Here is a 22,628-nt window from a genome sequence, read left to right on the forward strand (position 1 = left end):
CCTTGCTTCCCTTTATCGTGATGTGGTAAATGACTTAGGTGGATGGTGGTCACCTAACTTAACGCTTTTGGCATCTCTCTTTGTATGAAGGCAGATGTTCAGTTAATGACAAAAACACTGCATTTAAAAATTCTGACTTGATGGTCTTTTGTTCTCACGACAGTTTGGTGTGCTCTTGGCTGGATCAGGACCAGGAACAGCAGGGGTGGGCCAAGTGCTCGCCTGTTACACCCCCGGGGTATCCACTCTCACATCTTCTCCTGACCTTCCCTGATGCTGGGTGTGAATTCTGGTTCTTCGGGTTATAAAGTCAGGGTTAAAAAATAAAGGGGGAAGGCAAATCATTCCCTTATAGTGGAACGGCAACTAATAAATGTAGAGGAAATCATGGGAATTTTTAAAAGCACTGTTTGGCAATGATCATAGTGATCCAGGCAGAAGCGACTGATGGAGTCAAGGTTGTCAGAGGTTCATGAAGAATAACACATGCTGGAATCTCGGAATCTCTCCTACAAGATACTAATTAATTCACAAATGAAAAAGTGGAGAAACTTAGCAAACATCGGGATGACGATGTCGTCAAGATTAACGTCACCCGTGCTAGGAGGGGCTGCAATCCTGTGCCGGCGATGAGCGCAGTACCATTTCTGTGATGTATCCCCAGCCTCCGTGGCGCCCGGCGCGGGATATCCTCTCTCCGCACCCCGGCCCAGCCCGCCCTGACTCAGCGCCCCGCCCCGGGTGCCGGCCCAGTGCGCCTGCGCAGAGCTGCCTCACCCTGACTCCTCAGCCCGAGAAGCCCCCGGACTGTTCGAGAAGAGGCGAGGAGTGGGCGGGCCGACGGAACCGCGGCAGGCGCGATTGGTCGGCCTAGCGGTGACGTCTAGGGGCGCGCCGGGAACGCCTGGCCGCGGAGGGCGCGATTGGTCGGCTCGGCGGAGACGTCATCGGGGGCGCGCCGGGAACTCCCGGAGAGTGGTGGCTCTCTGACCCGGCGGCTGCGAATAAATGGCCGGGAGGTCCGGGTGGCGCGATGCTGGGCTCTCCCGCGGACTCGGACCGGCCTCGGCCGTCGCTCGGATCCTGTTTTCTTCGTCCCTTTGGCCTTGTCCCCCGCGGCTGACCGCGGACAGGGAGACAGCTCTTGGTCTCTGCCACCTTCCGCTCCCCTCTGCGGCTGCCCAGGCCTCAGACGAGGGTCAGGTACGGGGCCGGCCTGGGGGTGCCGGGCGGGGGTCGGACGGGGCCGCGAACCTCGGGCTGGCCGGGCGTTAGTGTCCTAGCAGAATGGGGCTCTCACACCGCGGCTGCGGCGCCGAGAGCGCGACCACGTCGGGATTGAGTTCGGCTTCTCGTCGGTCCTCGATCGATTGATTTCCGAACGTCCGCTGGGTGTTGCTGATCCAGGATGGGCAGACTCGACCTGGGCCCTGCGCTTCGCGGAGCCGAGAGTAGGGAACGAAGCTGCAGTGGGAAGCCGAGCGAGTGGGTCCTGGGAAACGAATTACAGAGTAGAGGAAACGCGATTTGGGTGGGGCCAGGTGAGGGTGTTAGGAAAGGCCCCGAGTGACGCTTTAAACCGGGCCCTGAGGGCATGAGCGGATGTCAGCTGTGGCCAGAGTATCCCAGGCACCCGGGAAGCTCCCGGCAGCGGGAGAGCTGATGGGCAGGTCCGGAAAAGGCCCCGGGGACGTGAATTCTGGGAGGGACAAGAGTTCTGAGAGGTTTGGTGCGTGCCAGATCACGCAGGGGACCCTGTTGTGAGGCGTGCCATGGACTTCAGTTTTCTCTCAGGTGCAGTGGCATCACCGTTTGTCCACCTGTTTTCCACTGGTGAGTTAACGACTTTCACTTCCCCTGGTCAACTCCAGGTTGATTGTCATTAAGGAATAAATTCTGAGTAAAACTCAATGCATAAGGGAGTTAAAGGCAGCAACAGGGGACTGAGTCGAATGTCCCCGGGATAGTGTAGTTAAGTAACGTGACTTAGCACCTGGTAAGAGTTTTGTTTGTTAAGTATATTCAGTAGATGAAATTGAGATTTGAAGTTCACCGAGGCTGTAACTTTCCCTAGTAGCTGTGTAGTTGAATGTGGGACGTCCCTGTCAATAATGAGTCAAAATATGGATTAATGAAAACTTAAATTCGGGTTGAGCTTGATAAACTAGGAATTAAAAGAACTGAAAAACAATCTGTCTTCTAAGGGGTTTGATTCTGAAGGAGCTTGTACTTACGCTAAAACTCCCATTTTCTGTTTGCTGAAAGACAAGAATTTGTGACACGTAGGCCCTTGCGGGAGCCCAGATGACTTGAGCATTTAATGCTCCCTGCACGTTTACTTATATCAGCTGTGCGATATAAACCCTGGTGACTGAAATTCGGACCATCCTTGCTTTCCTCCTAATTATTTCTAATTCTTGCAGGTGACATTTCACTCTGTCTTCTGTGTTTTGGACATTTTCCCATAATGGAGTTCCCTGATTTGGGGAAGCATTGTTCAGAAAAAAATTGCAAGCAGCTAGGTAAGCACTTCTAAGAGAACATTAACAGGAAATGGGTGTCTTGTCATCTATATGGGAGAAAAACTGGCCATTGTCTTCATTAGCTGTTGTTCTCTGGGCCTTGGCCTTTCTGGCTTTTCAGTAATGAGATGCTGGCCTGAGTTTTTGGTTCTATACAGCTAGGTACAAGGCTGGCTGCCAGGACCGAGTGGATGTAAATGCTCTGCTTAAACACGTGGTACCACATGAGGTGGGCTCTCTTTGGAAAGGTTAGCTGCACCGGTTCTTCAGCGTTGCCGGCATTGCCAAATTCGTGGCCCCCAGTTTTCTTCTCATGTGGTACCTCGGGGATGTATTTGAATAGCCATAATATGAGCTCAGCAAAGGAAAATACCTGTTTATTATGATCTATGCTTCTTCTGTTCTAGTCTTTAAAACAGTACTGTTTTTTGTCCTTTTTTTTTTAGATTTTCTTCCGTTAGAATGTGATGCATGTAAACAAGATTTCTGTAAAGATCATTTTACCTATGCTGCACATAAATGTCCCTTTGCATTCAAGAAGGTAATTGGTCATAACTTCATTCTAAAGATTCTCATCCTCACTCTCCAAAGCGGCGCTGCCCAAGATAGCGGACACTAGCCACATGTAGATAAAACTTAATTAAAATTAAATAAATCTTAAAAGTCCTGTTTCTCAGTGACGCCAGCCACGTTTCAGGTTTTCGGGAGCCGTGTGTGGACAGAGCAGATGTGGAGCTTTTCCATCATTGCAGGAAGCTCTGGACGGCACAGCTCTAAAGCAACAGATTATTTCCTGGAATCAAATTGTTGTACCTAAACCTTCAGAGCTTACTTTACCTGTTAAAACACTTAGTTCCTTTTATTTAACACACAAGGAAAAACAGCTCTGTCTTCATGGGGCACAAGAAACGCAGTGCAGCGCTTGATGGGGGCTCTGATCTGGGAAGAATTGTAAATGCTTGCTTATCTGGGTAACTTTGCAGCCTTGGCATCCTCCCTAGGTGATTCAGACAGTTCATGGTGGAAGCTGGAAGATGGCTGTAAGGAAACAAACTTGCCTAAGTCCAGAGGTTTAAGACCTTGGTTATTGACTTTTCAGGCGGTCCGAGCCTGAACTCACTTTGTTTTGGGTGCTTCAGGGAGCATTTTCGTGAGCTCTTCAGTCAGCACTCTGCTGCTTCCCCAGGGTGGCAGTTAGAAATGCGGGTGACAGTGCTACACCCTTTGACCAGTGTCGGCTGGGGTCTGGTCCTTTGCTGATTCCTGGGGACGAGGGAGGGTGACTCATGTTCACCCGGCACCGATGACCAGGCCAAACTACCTGGTCTGTTGCCTTGACCTTCCTGTGTCCCTGGATAGGGAGAGTCTGCCTAGAGGTGACTGAATGATGCTTTATTTCTTAACTTGGCCAACTTGCCGGCTGCAGGAGCACCCCTGGGTGGCTTTCCAGCTGAGTTCCCAGACAGCTGGCATCGCGATTCTGTGATTACCTGTTACTCGTCCACATGTCACCTCAGTGTTCTTGAGCTAAATTAGCTCAGCTCCTGCCCTGGCCCAGAGGGATATTAACCGTGCTGGGCGTTCCCTCCAGAGCCCCCCAGTGCTGGGCTTGGATGGTGGTTCTGAGCCTGAGAGCTCAGCCTGGCCACGTGCGCCCTTGACCCATGAGCTAGTCTACCTGCGTGGCCGCGGTGGAAGCTAAAAGGAGCATTGGGGAGGCCGTTGGCAGGCAGAGGAGCTGAGGCTCTTCACGGCTGGTGTTTCTTCCTGGCAGCCCCACCCTCGAGGTGTTTGGGCAGCTTCACTGCCCACTGCGTGGTGCTGGACAGATAGCCCTGCCGCCCTGAGACTGTCCTTCTGGATTGGTTCACCAGCTGCCTTCCTGGGCTGCACTTGACCTCTGTCTCAGGGTCATTTCTGCGGGTGGTTAATAGTCTGTTTCTTCAGTTCTGGGTTCCACTTAAGGCAACTGTCTTCACGCCCTAGGGATGCCTTGCTGCCGGCCGATCCCCTGTGCTAAGCACACTCTCCTCTCGGGGGTGGGGGGGGAGTCGGATGTCAGTGTTTGTACTCTGGTTGCTTGTAAATGTGCTGTACCACCGTGCCTTTGTGTGTGTGTGAGTTTTGATTGTCTGAATCTGGAATATCATCTTGTATTTGTTATTTTTAGGATGTTCAGGTCCCAGTGTGCCCACTTTGTAACAGCCCCATCCCAGTAAAAAAGGGAGAGATCCCAGATGTGGTGGTCGGTGAGCACATGGATGGAGATTGTAAACATCACCCTGGGAAGAAGAAAGAGAAGGTGAGGACAGGGTCTGTGTCAGCCCTCTGGGGGCTGGTTTCTCCTCAGAGGAAAGAAGCTCAATTATCCAACCAGGCTAATTAGTTTTAATAGTTTTTGTACAAAATAAAACCCTAACAATTGATCGGTGTTTTTCTGGATTGTGAACAGCATGGGTTTTTACAGTTATATAAACATATTTCCTAAATATTAGGGTCTATGTTAGGATTTGCTTTCGTTACAGGAATTCCTCCCAAGGTGGAAAGTTAATGTGGTTCTCTAGAATCCTTCTGTTAGTGTGTGGTTTTTCCTAAGCTCCGCCTAGGAAATGTCGAGGCTGTAAAATCAGACATCGGCGTTCCGGCTTTGGTAGTGTTGGTGCTCGTGCTAAAGCTCCGCGTCTGTCTGTCTGGAGTCCGGCGTGGTGGAAGGGGCGGCCGCCTGCCTCTCCTTGAATCCGTGGTGCTACGTGCTCGAGCAGAGCGTTGAAATCCAGCGTTTGTCTCGCTCGCCCTGTAGTGCTGGGTGACGCCCGGTCCCCGCGGTGCGCCGGCCGCCGGGCTCCGGCCCCCTCGCTGCGGCCCCCTCGTGCAGCTCGCCTGGCCGTTCGCTGGCGTCGGTGCTTTTCCCGCTTCTGCTGCTGCCCAGGGAGTTCCCACGAGGGGCCGGCTGTCCTCCTTGGCCCCGGGTGTGGCAGCTTCCCCCTGGCTGACCCTGTCGCCGTCTCCTCTGGACTCCCGCTCTGTGGGGCTGGACCTCCCGGGCCGGCCTCCTTTTTCCCCTCAAGTTCCCTTTTCTCTGTGTGACCCACGTGCAGGTGGTCTTTCCTACGGTGTGGTCAGTCGTCCCCACGCGCCAGGTCCGCAGCTGACCACGCGCGTGCGCCGGGGACAGGGCGGCTCTGCCGTGCGGGCGGGGGTCCTCCCGGGTCCCGCGTCACCCGCGCTGCCTCTGCTGCTGTCGATTCCTGAGCCTTCGGGGATTCTGTGTCACACATACGCTGCTTCTTGACCCTCCCTGCCGGCTCATAGTTCAGCTTTTTCATGTCTGCTGAGTCCGTTACTGCTCATCCACATGCTTTTTCTAAAATCTTGTGGCTGTTTTGGGTTTCCCTGGCTGTCCAGTGGTTAAGACTCCGCGCTTCCACTGCAGGGGGCTCTATCCCTGGTCAGGGAACTAAGATCCCGCGTGCCCCGTGGCAAGGCAAAACAAGGAAATTAAAATCTCGTGGCCGTTTTCTTTTTATCTTTTGCCCTTTGGGGTTCATCCATCCGTTTTCAGAACGTCTCTGTGTGGTCACTTTTATAGAACTTCAGGCGGAGTCGGAGCCGCCACCTGTGGTCACTTCTCCATCCTCGACCAGAGTCCAAGGAGACTCGGGTTGGACGTGGCCCGTGGCAGCTGGTCCACTCCTCGGAGCCCTGCACGCGTCCCCAGGCCCAGCCCAGCGCTGCACGCTCCCTGGGGCCTCCGCGTTTATTTGGAGGGTTTCCCTAGGATGCGGGGTGCGCTGCCCCCTGCTGTCTTGGCCTTTAGAGCTTATCTCCAGGGCACTGGCTTCGGACCACCTTACCTCACGGTTTCTATATGTTACACTAAATACAGAACAAATGCAATTATGACAAATAACCTGGAACGGGAGGGTGAAGTCTGTCCCTGCGCCTCCGTCCCAGACCCTCTGATTGGAGTCCCCCCGACCCCTTCCTGGCCCCGTCTCCTCCAGCCCGTTGCTTCTGCTCATGCTTGCCGTGCCGCCGAGCCTTCCGGAAGCTTCGGTAAAACCCTGTGCCTTCGCTCCAACCACGGCCCCGCCCATGTGGCCCTTCCCCACCCCACCAGGTGACCAGGTCCTCCTCCCTCCTGGCTCCACCCTCACTCCCCACCTCGCGCTGCCCCTCCTCGTCTTCCGGGCCCCGCTGGCACCTGCACTGCTTCCACGCGCCTGGATCACTCGCCCTTCTTGGCCAGAGGGCTGCCCCCAGGCTGCCGGCCCCCCTCCTCCCTGACACTGTCACCCGCACAGAGTCGGAAGTGCCTGGGAGTTTATATCACCCCAGAGACCCCGCAGGAACTAAGGGCTGTGCGTGACGCCTCGTGCCTGGCCGCCTTCCCTCCCGTGTCCCCGTCCCCCACCCCCGCATCTTGTTCTTTTCCTGGAGTACCTCCCCAAGCATCTCACATGAGACCCCAACTTAAAATGCCGCTTTTGTATTTACCACTTGTTGAAACTTTTCTGTCTCCTAAACTAGTATTTCCTTGTTTACCTGACAGAAAGACATCTCAGTGAAACCCCAGTGCCTTCATTCTGTTTAGCTAAGGACCGTTTCTAGTTTAAATGCCGATGGTCTTATGGGGGGGCGGGGGCTTGTTGAATGATTGCTTGGTGAAGCTGCTGGAACATTGAAGCAACTTGTACTTTCTCAGATTTTCAAGTACCGCTGCTCAAAAGAGGGCTGCAGGCGGAAAGAGATGCTGCGGGTGGTTTGTACTGAGTGTCGTGGCAGCTTCTGCATCCAGCACAGACACCCTCGGGACCACGGCTGCGCCCGCGGAGGCCCCCCTGCCAGCACGGCCGGGTGAGGAGAGGCCCGGCTCAGCCTGCGTGGAGTTGGGACAGCCTGGACCTGTGCTCTACGCTCAGCTCTTGGTGTTGACCATTCGCTGTAGGGGTTTGGGTGAATGTGATCTTAATTGAAAGCAGATCCCCAGTTGAAGCCGGGTTCCAGTCGTTGTTCGCCGGGACTGCAGTTCTGGAGCCAGAAGTACCTGCTCACCGTGCAGGGCCATGGGGAGGGTCTCCCCCGGCCTCCCCCTCGCCGAGGGTGCTTCCCGTAGGCTCGGGGTTCTCTGGCTTGTGGACGCGTCACCCTGGCCTTTCACCTTCCTGTGGCGTTCTCCCTGTGCACGGTGCTGTCCAGGTGTCCCCTTTGCATAAGGACACTGGTCTGTGGGGTCAGTGCACCGTGAGCTCAGCCTCCCTAATACAGCTCCCGCGACCCCCTCCAAATAGGTCCTGGGTGTCGGGCTCCGCCCACCTGACGGGGGCAGTTCAGCCCCTTCACCGGTTATTTACAGGGAGAACCTTCCTCGGGTCGGTGGAAACGTCTGCCCCCACCTTCCGTGGGTAGAAATGGAAGCCCGAGTCACCTGTCACTTCCACTCGGCTGTTTCTCATGGTGTCTGTGCCCGAGCCGGGCTGGGGGGTGACCTCGTCCCTGCATGCGTGGCTCTTGGCACCGGTGAGGGTTGGCTGAGCACTGACCTGACCCTTCTGCGCAGGTGCTCGGCAGCAGGGGCCTCGGATCCCGGGCCGTCGGCGGCTTCACGCGAGAGGCCGGGCGGCTGGCTGGCTCGGCGCTTCAGGTACTGGTCCGGGGGGCACGCGGTGTTGCTGCCGTTGTGTCAGGCGGGACGGTTCTCTGTCCCGCCGGTGGGTGCTCAGCGGTCGTGGTACGGCTCGTGACTGGCCCCCTGGAGCTCCGTGCTCCGTCACAGCTGGATGGGATGGCGGGGGTCGCACGCCGGCCTTGGGCTTTGTCAGCCCCGGGTGCGCACGCAGGTCCCGCCAGCACAGGGTGACGAGAGGAACAGTTTGTAGCTGGTTTCTGAAGTGCTGTGTTTGGCGAATGTCTTTGATACGATCACCCGCTTCTAGTTAATGAAGACAAACCTGAGAACGTAAGCTGTTTTCTTCTCTTTCAGGTGGAGAGTAAAGCGATGATGTGACTGTATCTGTTCAAGCTGGCCTCTCTCCGTACGTGATTTGCACTTTGTGGACACTTTTATGCCCTAGCACTTCCATACTTCCCACCGTGAGCAGCTCTGCCCTGAGCTGAGCCGGTCAGGGGCTTCTGTCACTTTCCCTCTGTCACTTGAACCACCGACAGTGGATCTCACTGTGTCTTCCTCACGTGGCTTGTGTGGTGATCAGCCATCTGAGCCCGGGCCCGGGGGTGGGACTACACCTACCCTGTTAGGGGTCCTTGTCCAGAGGTGGCCCCCAGCCCACCGCTCCTGTTCCCCTGAGAGAACAGCCTGTGACCCTCGGACTGCAAGCACTGGGGTGACACTGAGGGCCTTGGGGCCTGTCAGGAGAGCTGTCATCTCCTGGGACCTCAGGGGACCGGATGAGGAGAAATACCATCCCGGGCATAACCCCAGGGGCATCCAGCCGTGCGTTCCAGACATCCCACTGCTTGCGGATTAACACAAATCCAAGCAGTTACTCTTCCTTTTTTGGTTTCATAGCCTCAAAATATAACGGTTGTGACCAGCTAGAGGGGTGGGATAGGGAGGGTGGGAGGGAGACGCGAGAGGGAGGGGATATCGGGATGTATGTGTACGTATAGCTGATTCACTTTGTTGTATGGCAGCAACTAACACACCATTGTAAAGCAGTTATACTCCAATAACGATGTTAAATATATATATATATATATATATATAAAATGGCTGGGGGGTGTATTCAGTTCCCATTCCACGGGTGGGTTATCCAGCTCTTTCTACGCCCTGTCCTGTTGGTGGCGTGGTTCTCCAGCTGCACCAGGATCGTGCGGGGGCCTGTTAGAGCAGTGCCACCGCCCCCCAGCCCACCCCAGCGGAGTTCCTGACGCTGCGGGTCTGGGGACTACGTAGACGGAGCACTTTCTGCGGTCCAGGTCCAATGCAGTGGTCACTGGCCACTAGGGAGCACGTGAAGCCAGCGTCCAGCGTAGCCGCAGAGCTGTTCATTCAGTTATTAGGAAACCATGTTGAGTATGTCAAGAACATGAATATGTGAATCTGGCTTTTCAGCTGTAAATTTTATAAAATCTAAATACAGATCAGGTCTTTCTCAAGTAAGGTTAATGTCCAAATTGAGACCCTGGGTTTTGACGTCAGTGCCAAAAAAAAAGAGTGAAATATCTCATTGTTAAAAATATTTACAGGTCGAAATAGTATTTTGGATATGATGGATTAAATAAAACATTAAAGTGAGTTTTACCTGGTCTGGTTTTGTTTTTTAATTGTGGCTACTAGAAATTTTTAAAGTAGGTAGGCGGGGCTCACGGCATACTTTTTAGCGCCATTCTTTTTTTTTTTTTTTCTTTGCGGCACGCGGGCCCCCCACCGCTGTGGCCTCCCCCGCCGCGGAGCACAGGCTCCGGACGCGCAGGCCCAGCGGCCATGGCTCACGGTCCCAGCCGCTGCGCGGCATGTGGGATCTTCCCGGACTGGGGCACGAACCCGCATCCCCTGCATCGGCAGGCGGACCCCCAACCACTGCGCCACCAGGGAAGCCCTTTAGCGTCATTCTTTTTTTTTTTTTTTTTTTTTTTTGCTGTACGCGGGCCTCTCACTGCTGTGGCCTCTCCCGTTGCGGAGCACAGGCTCCGGACACGCAGGCTCAGCGGCCATGGCTCGCGGGCCCAGCCGCTCCGCGGCATGTGGGATCTTCCGGGATCGGGGCACGAACCCGTGTCCCCTGCATCAGCAGGCGGACTCTCAACCACTGCGCCACCAGGGAAACCCTAGCGTCATTCTTGATCATCCAAACTAAAGGACAAAAGACGTGCACGTTTTATCACGAATTATCAACTTAGGAGTCCACTCGTGTTTCTTAACTGTGATTGGAGTATTTAAGTGTATTTAAGAGCTTTCTGAGAAGTTAGTATTTTCCTTAAGGACCTGTGTGAGTAGACACTGAAGTGGTGCAGAGGGTGCAAGGTCAGGGAAGCAGTCAAGGTCACAGGCATCCTTACGGCTGCGCGGTCTCCCAGGACCTGGGTGTGTCATCGCTCCTCTCTCTGTCCGGCTGCTCAGAGAGGGTTGCCTTGCTGTGCCGGAGGGGACGTGTTTCAGAGTTTGGTGGAAGGTGCCAAGTTGCCATCCAGAAAGTCACGCCAGCTTCCTCTCTCCGTCCGTTTCCCCACACCCTCATCAGCTGTTTCATTGGCTTAGTTTTTTCTTAATGTGATGAAAACATGGTGTCACCGTGCTTTAAATGGGTACGTCTTATATTAGTAAAGTTAAGCATTTTCTGAGAATTGCCCATTCGAGGAGTTTAAGGCCGTCAGTGGTCGTGGCCGAGGGACGGAGAAGCCACAAGTGTATTTTAAATTTTCGTAGAGAGTGCTAACATGAGGAGAAAGTTCAGAGAATTCCTTTGAGTGTCACAAGTTTGCATGCATTTTTGAGAGAAGGCTTGGCAGGAAGTCGTGTGGTTTGTGGTCACCCATTGGGCGGGAAGGGCTCACTTCCTTAGCTGCTGGGGCGCCTCAGTGGAAATGTTTGCAAGACATGGGATGATGAGGTCGTGGCTCGGCCACTTGATGAGCGACCTTGAGCACGTTGTGTAACGTTAGCTGTAGTTTCTTCACCCACAAATGGCAGCCTCAGGTGGGATGGGGCGAGGCTGACAGGCACTCTAACAGGTGCCCCGAGGCACAGGACTCTCCAAGTGTGCAGGCTCTGTCTGGGCCTCGGTGCCCGGCGGTGGGCCCACCACTGCCCTACTGGACGAGTGGGCGTCAGGTCGGCCTTTTCAGGGAGTCCATTGCGTCTCTTGAGAGGGTCTGGCTCGTGGGGAGGGAGAGCCAGGGAGCAGCTGAGTGTTTTCTCCCACCGGCTGGGGTCTTCACCCACGTGAGGCCGCGCCCCCCTGCCGAGGCTGCGGTCCTGCCTCTCAGTTCCGAGCTGGGCGAGGGGCCAGGCTGCCTGCCCAGTGTCCGGTGACTGGTCCCGCGGGCGAGGTGGTGTGTGGCTGCGGTATCAGAAGTGCCCACAAGGTGTCACCAGAGGGCCTCCCGAGAACTGAGAGCTGGTGGCCTAGGTAGGACCTTAGTTCTTGCTGGGTACTTGGGCCCAGGATCCTGGGAAGGACAGACGCGATCAGCCCGTCAGCCCCCAAGTCAGTGTTTGCAGGTCATTCACGTTAAAAGCGATCGGGGATGTTTTTAAACGTATCTTTAATCCGGCTTCCCCATTCATTCTTGGCAGTAATGCTATGACCAAATCTGAAAGGTAGGTTCTGAAATGAGTTCCTGAAATGTTCTTAGTTTTCCAAGTTTTAAGCTTGAGAATGAGGACCGTGGACACTTACTCAACTTTGCAAATGTCCTGAGACGTGGTGTGTTTGGGGAAGGTGGTGAGAGGGAGACTAGTCTGATTTTTTACTTGGTCTGGTGTGAACGTTCCCCAGATAAATGTTCATTTGTTTGCTTTATTTCACTGAAAGGCTGTAAGAACAGCAATCACAGTTTGCTGTGCGAGGTGAGTAGATGCTCTGGAAGAGCCAAGAGCAGAGTGTCCGTGCTGCAGGAGGGGTTAAATGTCGTGTGAAGAGCGTGTTTGCTGTTTGTCCTCAGTTTCTTCTCCTTTGATTTCTCCTTCCCTGTCGTTAGGGCGTCTGGGGGCTCCCCTAAAACCCACGTTTGTAGAATTCACACACATCCCTATCTACATGACGAGCCGTCCTTAGAATGCGTTAAAAGCTAAGATCTTCTTGAAACAAATGCTACACAAATTACCTTTAAAAATGGTCTTTTTAAAATCCCATGCCAATGGCAGAGCAGCTGGTTACTTTCACATTCTGGAGAGTTCTTTGTCGTTCTGAATTAAACTGAAGCTACTTGTACATTTATGCAGACATTGCCTGGAGAAAGACCTATTAGCAAGGTCACTGTGTCCGTCACGGTCAAGGAGAAGCTTATGGGACCCCAGGGAGAGGGAGAGCCGCCAGGCGTTGGCATACACCGTGCCCAGTTGTAAATCACTTGCTGGGTGGTGATTGGCTGTCGTTAGCTGAGTGTTTGCTTCCTCACGTCCACCTAAGCTGTGCCCACCACAGACACGGGCCGGGCAGGCAGCCTGCTTCCCAGGAACCAATAGCCTTCATTCCCGCAAATGATAATCAGAAGATAGAATGGGGGGCTTCCCTGGTGGCGCAGTGGTTGAGAATCCGCCTGCCAATGCAGGAGACACGAGTTCAAGCCCTGGTCCCGGAAGTTCCCACGTGCCGCAGAGCAACTAAGCCCATGAGCCACAACTACTGAGCCCACGCGCTGCATCTACGGAAGCCCGTGCACCTAGAGCCCTGCTCCGCAACAAGAGAAGCCACTGCAATGAGAAGCCCGCACACCACAACAGAGACCCAACACAGCCAAAAATAATAAATAAATAAAAATAAATTTATTTAAAAAAAGAATGGAAGAGAAAAATCCAATTTACAATGGCAATAAATATTAAATACTTAGGAGTAAACTTAAGATATATGCAAGACCTAGATGAGATAAAACTTTAAGACACTCATGAAAGACAAAAGTAGACACAAGTCAGTGGGAAAAAAGTCCTTGTTCTTAGGAAGAGTCAACCTTATAAGGTGTCTGTTTTGCCTAAATTAATTTTAAATCTAAGATGATCCCAATAAAAATACCAACAGGCTGTTTTCTGGAACTAGACCAGTCGATACTTGAGTTTACAGGGAAAGTCAACGTAATAGGACAGCAAAGGCAGCCCTGGAAAAGGGGCCGTGAGGGCCCCTGCGGCCTCCGTGATCACGACAATGACCTGCTGGTGCAGGAGGCAGGAGGGAGCGCAGAGCCTGGCCAGGTGCGTCTGGACAGAGTGCGTGAGAGGAGGCCTGTCTCAGAGCACTGAGGCCAACATGGATTTTTTCAAAGTTGGTGTTGGTTCAACTGGACAGCCATTTAGAAAAAGGTAAAATTCTACATATACCTTACATCACCCACCAAAAAGGACTCATATCAGAAATCTGAATGTAAAAAATGAAACCAAGGGCTTTCCTGGTGGCGCAGTGGTTGAGAGTCTGCCTGCCGATGCAGGGGACGCGGGTTCGTGCCCCGGTCCAGGAGGATCCCACATGCCGCGGAGCGGCTGGGCGCATGAACCATGGCCGCTGAGCCTGCATGTCCAGAGCCTGTGCTCCGCAACGGGAGAGGCCACAACAGTGAGAGGCCCGCGTACCACAGGGAAAAAAAAAAAAAAAAAGAAACCAAGCCAGTACTAGAAGAAAACACGGGTGGTCTCTCTGAAGCTGGGTGTGGGAGGGCTTTCTCACTCAGGTTCAGAAGTCAGGTGAGGGGAAGGGAGGCCTTCCCGGGATGCAGAACACCCGCGTCAGGAGGTGGTGTCTGCAGCGCACATCGCAGAGAAAGGTGGATTTCTCCAACACGTAAAGGACTGGACGTCGAGGGGGAAGGATCAGAAGCCAGAGAGAACGATGGGTGAAGGATGTGAACTGACCGGAAAGGGTGGGTCCTTAAAGGGGTGTCTGACCTCACACGCGTTGGGAGATGCGAACGGAAACCGCACCAGGTTCCTGTTCCTCAGGTTAGATTAGCAAACGTGCAAACCTGAGCGGCTCTGCTGGCCGGGCTGGGAGGCGGCAGGCACTTCCACACCCTGCTGGTGGGGATGCCAGATAGCACAACCGTTACAGAGGAAAATCGGACAAAATCTGGCAAAATGAACGTCTACGTAGCGGTCCCACTTCTAGGAACCCAACCTGGTTTACCACCAGCAACCTTCAGAGGCACGTGCACTGCCGCCTGGTGTACAGCTGCAGAATTGGAGACGATCTCCGCGTTTGCCCTCACGTGGATGGGGCACTGTGGGGCTGTAGGAAAGGACGGAGAGGCTGTCGGTAAACCGACCAGGGTTTCCAGGATGTACTGTTGCTGTAAAGGAGTGCGGAGCATGCTACTTGTTTGGGCAAGACAGAGGGGATAAATACCCGAATACCTGCTTGCTTTTGCCAGGAGAAACACAGGATAAAGAAGAAGCGAATGAAACTGGGTACCTGAGTCGGAGGCGGGGGAGGGAACGATACCCTCCGGTGAGCTTCTTCCGTATTCAACAAAATCAACAAAGGCGCAGAGGCCCGGAGGCGCCTAGAACTGGAGTCGAGCAGAAACAGGTGAACACAGGTCTCTCACGTGAACAACAAAACCACATTAAAGGAGGAACAAACACTGTTTATTGTAAGCACATAAAACTCACCACTCTAAACATCTTAAAGTGGGTAATTTAGCGCCATTTAGCACATTCACAATGTTGCAGTGCCCCCACCACCATCTGGTTCCAGAACATTCTCAACCTCCAAAGGAGACCTTGTACCCGTTAGCCTTAGCTCCGTTCTCCCTGTCCCCCCTGCCCCCGGCGGCCACCTCCCGTCTCCTTCCCGTCTCTGTGGATTCTCCTGTTCCGGACGCCTCCTGGGAAGAGGATCATACTCTGTCTGGTCCTCAGGACTGGCTTTTTTGACGGTGTCACCCGTTCCTGGTTCATCCTCGGGGTGACGCGTAGCAGAAGGCCATGCCTTCCGTGGCCGAGTAACAGCCCGTCGGGTGGATGGGGCACGTTTCGTCCCTCCGTTCACCCGCTGGCGGGTGTCTGTGTGCTCTCGCCCCTCCCCACGGGCACCGATGCCCTGAGGCGCCGCCGGGTGGAGCAGGGCGCGGCTCGGAGCTGCTGGCCGGTGGACACGGTTGGAGTTGACACTGGTCCCAGTGACCTGACAGGGTCCAGGAGGTAAGTGGGGTCCTGGCCCGAGCCTGTCTCACGGTAGGTCCTGTGGCTGCACAGACTCCCTCGGGTCACCCGTCTCTAAATGCAGGTTGATGGGGGGAGTGCTTGCATAATAGCCGACAGAAGCTTCCCGTCAGAGCTCCGGTCTGCGGAGCAAAGGCCACATGGTAGCCTGAATTCTCCAAAGTCTTTCAGGGAAAGGGTTTTTGTTGTTGTTGTTGTTGTTGTTGTTGTTGTTTTGCGGTACGCGGGCCTCTCACTGTTGTGGCCTCTCCCGTTGCGGAGCACAGGCTCCGGACGCGCAGGCTCAGCGGCCACGGCTCACGGGCCCAGCCGCTGCGCGGCATGTGGGATCTTCCCGGACCGGGGCACGAACCCGTGTCCCCTGCATCGGCAGGCGGACTCTCAACCACTGCGCCACCAGAGAAGCCCCTTTTTAAAACATCTTTATTGGCGTATAATTGCTTTACAATGGTGTGTTAGTTTCTGCTTTATAACAAAGTGAATCAGTTATACATATACATATGTTCCCATATCTCTTCCCTCTTGCGTCTCCCTCCCTCCCACCCTCCCTATCCCACCCCTCTAGGTGGTCACAAAGCACCGAACTGATCTCCCTGTGCTGTGCGGCTGCTTCCCACTAGCCATCTATTTTACATTTGGTAGTGTATATATGTCCATGTCACTCTCTCACTTTGTCCCAGCTTACCCTTCCCCCTCCCCATATCCTCAAGTCCATTCTCTAGTAGGTCTGTGTCTTTATTCCCGTCCTGCCCCTAGGTTCTTCATGACTTTTTTTTTTTCTTAGATTCCATACATATGTGTCAGCATACGGTATTTGTTTTTCTCCTTCTGACTTACTTCACTCTGTATGACAGACTCTAGGTCCATCCACCTCACTACAAATCAGGGAAAGTCTTTAAAAACAGGGTGAGGGAGAGGGTTGTGGGGTGCATGACCAGCTCGTGGACATTCTTCTGATTGGTTGGTGGTGAGGTCATCGGTAGTCAACAGCATCAGCCTCCTGGTTCCAACCGGTCTGGGCTCTACGTGCTCGTGGGCAGCATGCAGTTACCTTCCTCTACCTGGTGGGGTTTCAATATCGGCAAAACAGCTCAAAGGACATGGCTCAGAATATTATCCATAGCCCTTGAGGAGGAACCAAAGGTCCTTGACTTTAATGGCTGAACTATTATTATTTTGTCTTGCTTGACTGTTTTCCTTTCTGCATTTTCTCACTTCTCAGATTAAACTTATTGACTAAAGCTTTTCTACAGACAAGAGGCAGGCGGAGGACATTGGGTGAGTGGGGTCTGTTCCCTTCCAGGAAGGCTCCATAGAGTTCTGCTTGGTTACATCCCTACATTACCAGAGCTAAAAATAAAAGCAAAAGTAAACAATACAAGGTAAACATATTTATATTTTTATATTCTATATTAGTTAAGCTTATGTATGGATGAGAACTTTCTATTTCAGTGGTCATGAAGGCAGTTGGAGCAGTTTGAAAACGGAATGGTTTTTCCTGGAGTCGGTAAAGTTGGACATGCTTATACCTGTGGCCCAGTCTCCATATATGCCTTTCAGAGACTCTCACGTATGTGCACGAGAGAAAAGCAGGGTGTCTGTTACTCGATTAGAAACAAGTTAGTTGTCCGTAGAGAGTGGAACTAGAGAATCCTGGTTTGCTGTCGTATCTCCCACCCCCAGAACCTCCCCTTGATGGCACAACCCCGTCCAGCTGTCCCCAGATTAAAAGTCCGCCGCACCGGCTCTCCCTTCCCTCCCGTTTTCGGTGTCGAGACTATAAAATATTTCTAAGAACCGAACAACGATTTAACTCGTGGTTAGTTTCACCGGCGTGGCGTAGCCTCCGACCTCAGACACCCTCCGCGGTTGGGCCTGCGTCTGCCTTCATCCCCTCCCCAGGTGACCTAACCTGGGTTTACAGGTGTCTGCAGACACACCGCTGCATTGGCAACCTTGCGCGCAGGTGTAACGCTGGCGACCTCGCAACCTTGCGCCCACTTTTTAAGTGACAGCAGTTATAATCTACATCCTGTTTGAGACCAATCCCCGTGGACGGACAGGCGTCGTCGGCTTTGAGTCCCGGGAACCCTGGGGAAAAAGCCGTTTAGCCCCCGACCGGAGGGTTGCCTGGCAACCGGCGGCTCCCAGCTCCCAGCGGCGCCCAGCGATGACGCCACAGGCCCGCGCCCGGTCCCGCCTCACCCCCTCGTGGCTGCCGCTCGCCATTGGCCGGCGGGGAGACGGAGGCGGGCCCCGGCCAATAGGCGGTGCCGCTCCGGTGGGCGGTACCGCGTTACCTGGGCGCCCCGTCTGCCGGAAGCCGGCGTCGGCAGCCACGCGCAGGTAGGCGAGGGCGGCGGGCCGGGGGCGCCCCGCTTGGGTACGAGGCCTGCTGGACAACCGGGGGCGCGCGGGGGGTTTGGCTGTCCTCCCGTCGGCGGCCTGAGGAGGACGCAGGGCCCCGCGGACCTCCTCACAGCCCCATGGGTGCCTCCCGCGTGTCCGCGCGACCGGTAGAAGCAGCCCCGTGCCAGTGAGCTCGCCTGGGGTTGGGGGGAGCGGTGCTGATGAGGAAAGGAGACGTTGCTGAGCATGGCGGAGAGAAGTGAAGCGGGGCGGGGCTCCGGCCTGGGGAAGGGAGGAGAACCCTGGGGGAGGGTCCCAGAATTGGTGGGACCTAACCCGGCTTAGGTATTTCACAAGCCCTTCAGAATGCTGAGTCGGAAATGGCCTGGAGGGGCTAGGGGCGGGGCGGAGGCCAGAGACCAGTCGGAGACTTTCGAATGATCCAGGTGGGAGACATGGTTGGACCAGGATGCTCGCGGTAGGGGCAGTGAAGGTCCACGTCTGGATGTGCTTTGGGGGTGGGGCCACCGGGGTTTACTGTGGGATGGATGGGTGTTTGAGAAAGAGGAGTTGTGGGTGACACTACGGTTTTTAACTTGAGCTGAAATACGCATTTCACCAGCTGGCCTTTTATTGAGGGGACGGACCCTGCAGGAAGATCAGGTTTGTGGAGGATGATGGGGAGTGTGAATTTGACACGTTTTAGTTTGAGACGATGTGTGTGTAGGTGATACACATGAGTTGACAGTGTAGTTGTGCAGTTCAGGGAGAAATGGGGACGTCATCAGCCTGTGGTTGGTGTTTAAAGCCACACGACTAGGTGAGATCTCGGGGGAGTGCTGATCTCAGGGCCCTTCTGTGTCCAGGGGGCGGGGAGGTGAAGAGGTGGGAGGAAAGCGGGAGAGCGTGGTGTGTCTGGGAAACGGAGAGGAAAGGGCAGTCAAGAGGAGGGACCGGTTGTGGCAGATGCTGCTGTGAGGTCAGTTATGTCCAGTCAGTGATGAACAAAGATGAGCAGAGCCGGACTGGAGGTGGTGTAAGTGGTGAGGTCACATTTTAATCAGGGGTAACTACTGCAGCAGGGGCCTTGGACTTGTGCAGGGGAGAGGGCGTTTTAAAGGGAGGGTGAGGGAGTGGCGGGGGGCGGGGGCGGCACCCTGTAGAGTGAGTTGGGAACTGGATAATTACAGTGAGCAGAAGGGGGTCCGTGGTGTGAAACCCTTCAGGGCTTGCTGACCTGGAGGGGCGGTGCTTCGGGAAGTTAGGCTCCTGCCCTCCCACAGGGGTGGGGCTGGGGACGGGGCTCTGTCATCCGGTGTTGGCTGGATCCTCTTGGTAGCCTTGAGTTTTCTCAGGCAGGAGCTTTTTAGGGGGGCTAGAGTCACTGTAAAGATGTGGCCTTGAGCTGCTAGAAACTTTTCAAGTCTGTACAGGCCCAGGTTGAGGCCTGATGAAGGGAGGGCTCAGAGGGGCCCCGGCCAGGCTGTGATCAGAGAGTCTGTCGTTAGCAGACGGGTGTCCTTGGTGGTCGTTGGTGGTCTCAGTAAGAACCATCTGGCCAAGTCAGGTGGCAGCCTGGTGGGAGAGTGGCTGGAAAGGAGGTAGGGACCATGCCAGTGGACAGCTCCTGAGGCTTTTCGTGCAGAAAGCACCAGAAACGGGGTGGAGAGCACGTGGAATCAGGGTTTTTAGATGTGGGACCTTGTAGTTGACTCTGTAGAAGGACAGCTGATGGGGGAGGGGAATTGCTTAGAGCCATCCATGCCCCTGGGATCAGAGCGCGGCAGAGGCTCGGCCCTGCTCGGAGCAGGCATGGTTCTGCACTGTAGCACGAGGGAAGGGTGGGAGGGTCTGAGGGGAGCTTCTGGAAGCTCAGTGATCAGGAATGAACGGAGGAGGGGAGGATGTGTTGGAGGTCTGAGAGCTTGAGAGGCCAGAGGAAGAGCTGGTCGTCTGGGCGAGTGGCCGGAGTCGGGCCGTGGGGCTTGCTGGGCGCCCCTGGAGGCTGGGGCTGTGCCATGTACAGTGAGACCAACCGCGTGGCCCTGGGGACTTCCCGGCCAGGCAGGAACCAGAGCTAGAGTGGGGGCTTTGCCAGGAGAGGGGCAGAGAGTGTTTGTAAAGGCGCGATTGTAATGATGGGCCGTGGAAATGAAGTTGTGGGAACGGGAACATGAGAGGTGAGGGGGATTGAAATGTGTAGGGTCAGTGGTCCTGGTGAGGCTGGAGGATCGCTGAGCCCCAGGGCACCGAGGGGGGCCAGCTGGCAAGATGGGAGGTGGGCTCCGTGGGTGGGATGCTTGGTGTTACGGGGTTTAGGCCACAGGTGGGAGGGTCCTGTTGAGGCTGGAGGATCGCTGAGCCCCAGGGCACCGATGGGGGCCAGCTGGCAAGATGGGAGGTGGGTTCAGTGGGTGGGATGCTTGGTGTTATGGGGTTTAGGCCACAGGAGGGAGGGTGTGGGGTCAGGTAGCAGAAGAGCAGAAGCTGGAGGCCGTTCATCCGAGTGGGGACTTGGAATAGTTCTGGGTCAGGGTGGACAGGAGCATGGCCGTGTCCTGGGCGCCCGAGCTGGGGCTCCAGGCACTGATTCCTGTGGATTCCTTCAGGGGGCCTTCCCTGGACCTTCTGACTCACATCAGAGGTGACTTAGATGCACTGGGTGAGAGGGGATGTTAGGGGCTACGAGTGATACTTTCAGATTTTAAAAAAGATTTTTTCCCTGAGGCTGATTTATTTTTTTAAGGTCCCGTGGAGTTTCTTTTCAGCGCAGAGCCCGGGTAGCCTCAGCCTGTTGGTGCTGACTTGTCCTAATCAGTGACTACAGACCAGCCCAGCGCTTTGTTGTCTTCCTCCTGTTGGTCTGACCTGGGTTATCAGCTTTCTGCTGGTGAGGTTATTTGCTTACTTCACTGAACACTTCTGAGCTGATATCTTAACATGTCTTTTCTTTTTTTTTTGGCTGTGCCACATGGCTTGCGGGATCTTAGTTCCCTGACCAGGGATCGAACCTGTGCTCTTGGCAGTAAGAGCGCGGAGTCCTAACCACTGTACCACCAAGGAATTCCCCAAAATGTCTTTTCTTTTATTGTAGAAATTGCTGGAAAGTATAAAGGAAAAGAAGAACACTCTTATAATTCTACACCCTAAAATGTTGATGTTTTAATGTATTACCTTCTAGTTTTCTCCTTTGTGCATATCTGCATATAATTGTTCTTAAAGACGAGGGTCGTGTTGCACATACACAGGTTTATAGTCCATCCTTCCGCTTTACGTCGTGTCGTGAGCACCCACTTGAGGGATGGAACAGTTGAGATCACAGTTGTTTGTGGGTGAGTGGGCCAGTCCCCTGGCACGAAGGAGTCATCCATTCCTCCGTCTGCTGCTGGACAGTTACAGGGTTTTCCACTTTTTAATATTAGAGGTAGTATCATCCTTTATATCATGTCATTATCATCCTTACATAAATCTCTGTCTGTGATTATTTCATTAGGGTAGGTTCCTTGACATAGAACCACTGGGCCAAAGCACTTGATTAAATGTTATCAAATTACCTTGAGAACGGCTGTACCGATTTATTCTCCATGATCATGTCCTTTTCATCATCCTCTGGCTAACTCTGAATAATGTAATTTTTAAAAATCTTTGTAAAAGACATTTGATCTATCAAATTAACTAAGTGATGTGTGCATATGGCTAAGAAACTCATTGGTCCTGGAACTTAACACAAACCAGCAGGCAGGCTGCTCCTCAGAGGCAAGCACAGTTTCATCTTTCCACTGTTTCTACCGGAATTACTTCCATATTTCTGAATAATAGGCAAATCGGGTGACTTTTTTTGATTTACCAATTTGAGGCCCAATCTGTTGATTTCCCTTGAGAGGTGTGCCTCAGTGTCCTCATCTGTGTGCCCGCCTCGTCGGTCACAAGAAGTAAACGAGTTAACACATGGAAAGCACCTGGAACAGGGCCTGGCACACGGGAAGCTCTCAATCAAGGCCAGTTTCAGTGATGGTTACGATGACGATTAGCTCTAATTCCTGCCCCTGCAAGTCCTCCTGACCACCAAGTACAGGGAAATCTTAAGTTGGTTTTGCTCATAGAAATTAACCTGAGTCACTGGGATTTTTGCAGAAAGGCCTGTAAGGAAAGAAAACACAATAAAGGTCCCGATGCTGTGACACAGCAACGCCAGGCCACCCATGACGGCGGGTGGACAGAGCAAGGGCGGGGAGGTCCCACCAGGCCGGGGGACGCAAGGAACGCCTTTGATGGCACAGGTGCACTTGCTGAAATGGGGGTGGTAGGAAACCGTATTTTTCCCTGTTTATTTTTACAAACATTACTGGGGCATTATGTATTTTAATTTACAGCAAATAATTTGGGATTAGAGGGGTTTTTTTTGTTTTTCTGTTTTTTTGTGGTACGCGGGCCTCTCACCGTTGTGGCCTCTCCTGTTGTGGAGCACAGGCTCCGGACGCGCAGGCTCAGCGGCCATGGCTCACGGTCCCAGCCGCTCTGCGGCATGTGGGATCCTCCCGGACCGGGACATGAACCCGCGTCCCCTGCATCGGCAGGCGGACCCTCAACCACTGTGCCACCAGGGAAGCCCTAGAGGAGTTTTTTAAAAGTATATTCACAGGGTGTGCAACCATTACCACAAGCTAATTTTAGAACATGTTTCTTTTCCGAGAAGAAACCTGGTACCAATCAGTCACTGCCACTCCTCCCCTTGCCCAGCCCTAAGCAAACACTAATCTGCTTCTGTCTCTGTAATTTGCTTATTCTGAACATTTCATATAAATGGAATTATACAGTCTGAAATATTTTGTGACTGGCTTCTCTCTCTTACCATGTTTTCACGGTTCATCCATGTTGTAGTATGTGTCAGTGCTTGCTTCCTTTTTGGCTGAATAATCTGTTGT

At 53.8% G+C, this 22,628-nt stretch overlaps 2 protein-coding genes across 5 annotated transcripts in view; both read left to right on the top strand.

The window, feature by feature from the left end:
- Nucleotides 1–947: 947 nt before the first annotated feature.
- Nucleotides 948–9,082, top strand: ZFAND2A (zinc finger AN1-type containing 2A). Of its 3 annotated transcripts, none has more exons than XM_060078831.1 (8): nt 948–1,203; nt 1,784–1,833; nt 2,424–2,522; nt 2,969–3,063; nt 4,693–4,824; nt 7,228–7,379; nt 8,083–8,166; nt 8,506–9,082. In XM_060078831.1, exons 3-8 carry the CDS (start codon nt 2,468–2,470, stop codon nt 8,522–8,524), a joined length of 537 nt encoding a protein of 178 aa, XP_059934814.1. In that variant the 5' UTR covers nt 948–1,203; nt 1,784–1,833; nt 2,424–2,467; the 3' UTR covers nt 8,525–9,082. The 3 variants fall into 3 exon arrangements, with proteins under 3 accessions (XP_059934814.1, XP_059934813.1, XP_059934815.1); XM_060078830.1 differs by having other exon boundaries at nt 1,795–1,833; XM_060078832.1 differs by lacking the exon at nt 1,784–1,833.
- Nucleotides 9,083–17,624: 8,542 nt separating this feature from the next.
- C16H7orf50 (chromosome 16 C7orf50 homolog) overlaps nt 17,625–22,628 on the top strand; it is a 98,695-nt gene continuing 93,691 nt past the window's right edge. The window contains exons 1-2 of one of the 2 annotated variants that reach the window (XM_060077730.1): nt 17,657–17,700; nt 20,450–20,593. The gene's annotated coding sequence lies outside the window, so the exon portion shown is untranslated. Of the gene's footprint in view, nt 17,701–20,449; nt 20,594–22,628 lie in introns of both variants that reach the window. The other variant, XM_060077731.1, reaches the window with a different exon arrangement.

This window comes from Mesoplodon densirostris, chromosome 16, assembly GCF_025265405.1.
Source record: "Mesoplodon densirostris isolate mMesDen1 chromosome 16, mMesDen1 primary haplotype, whole genome shotgun sequence".
In the NCBI taxonomy this organism is placed as follows: Eukaryota; Metazoa; Chordata; class Mammalia; order Artiodactyla; family Ziphiidae; genus Mesoplodon; species Mesoplodon densirostris.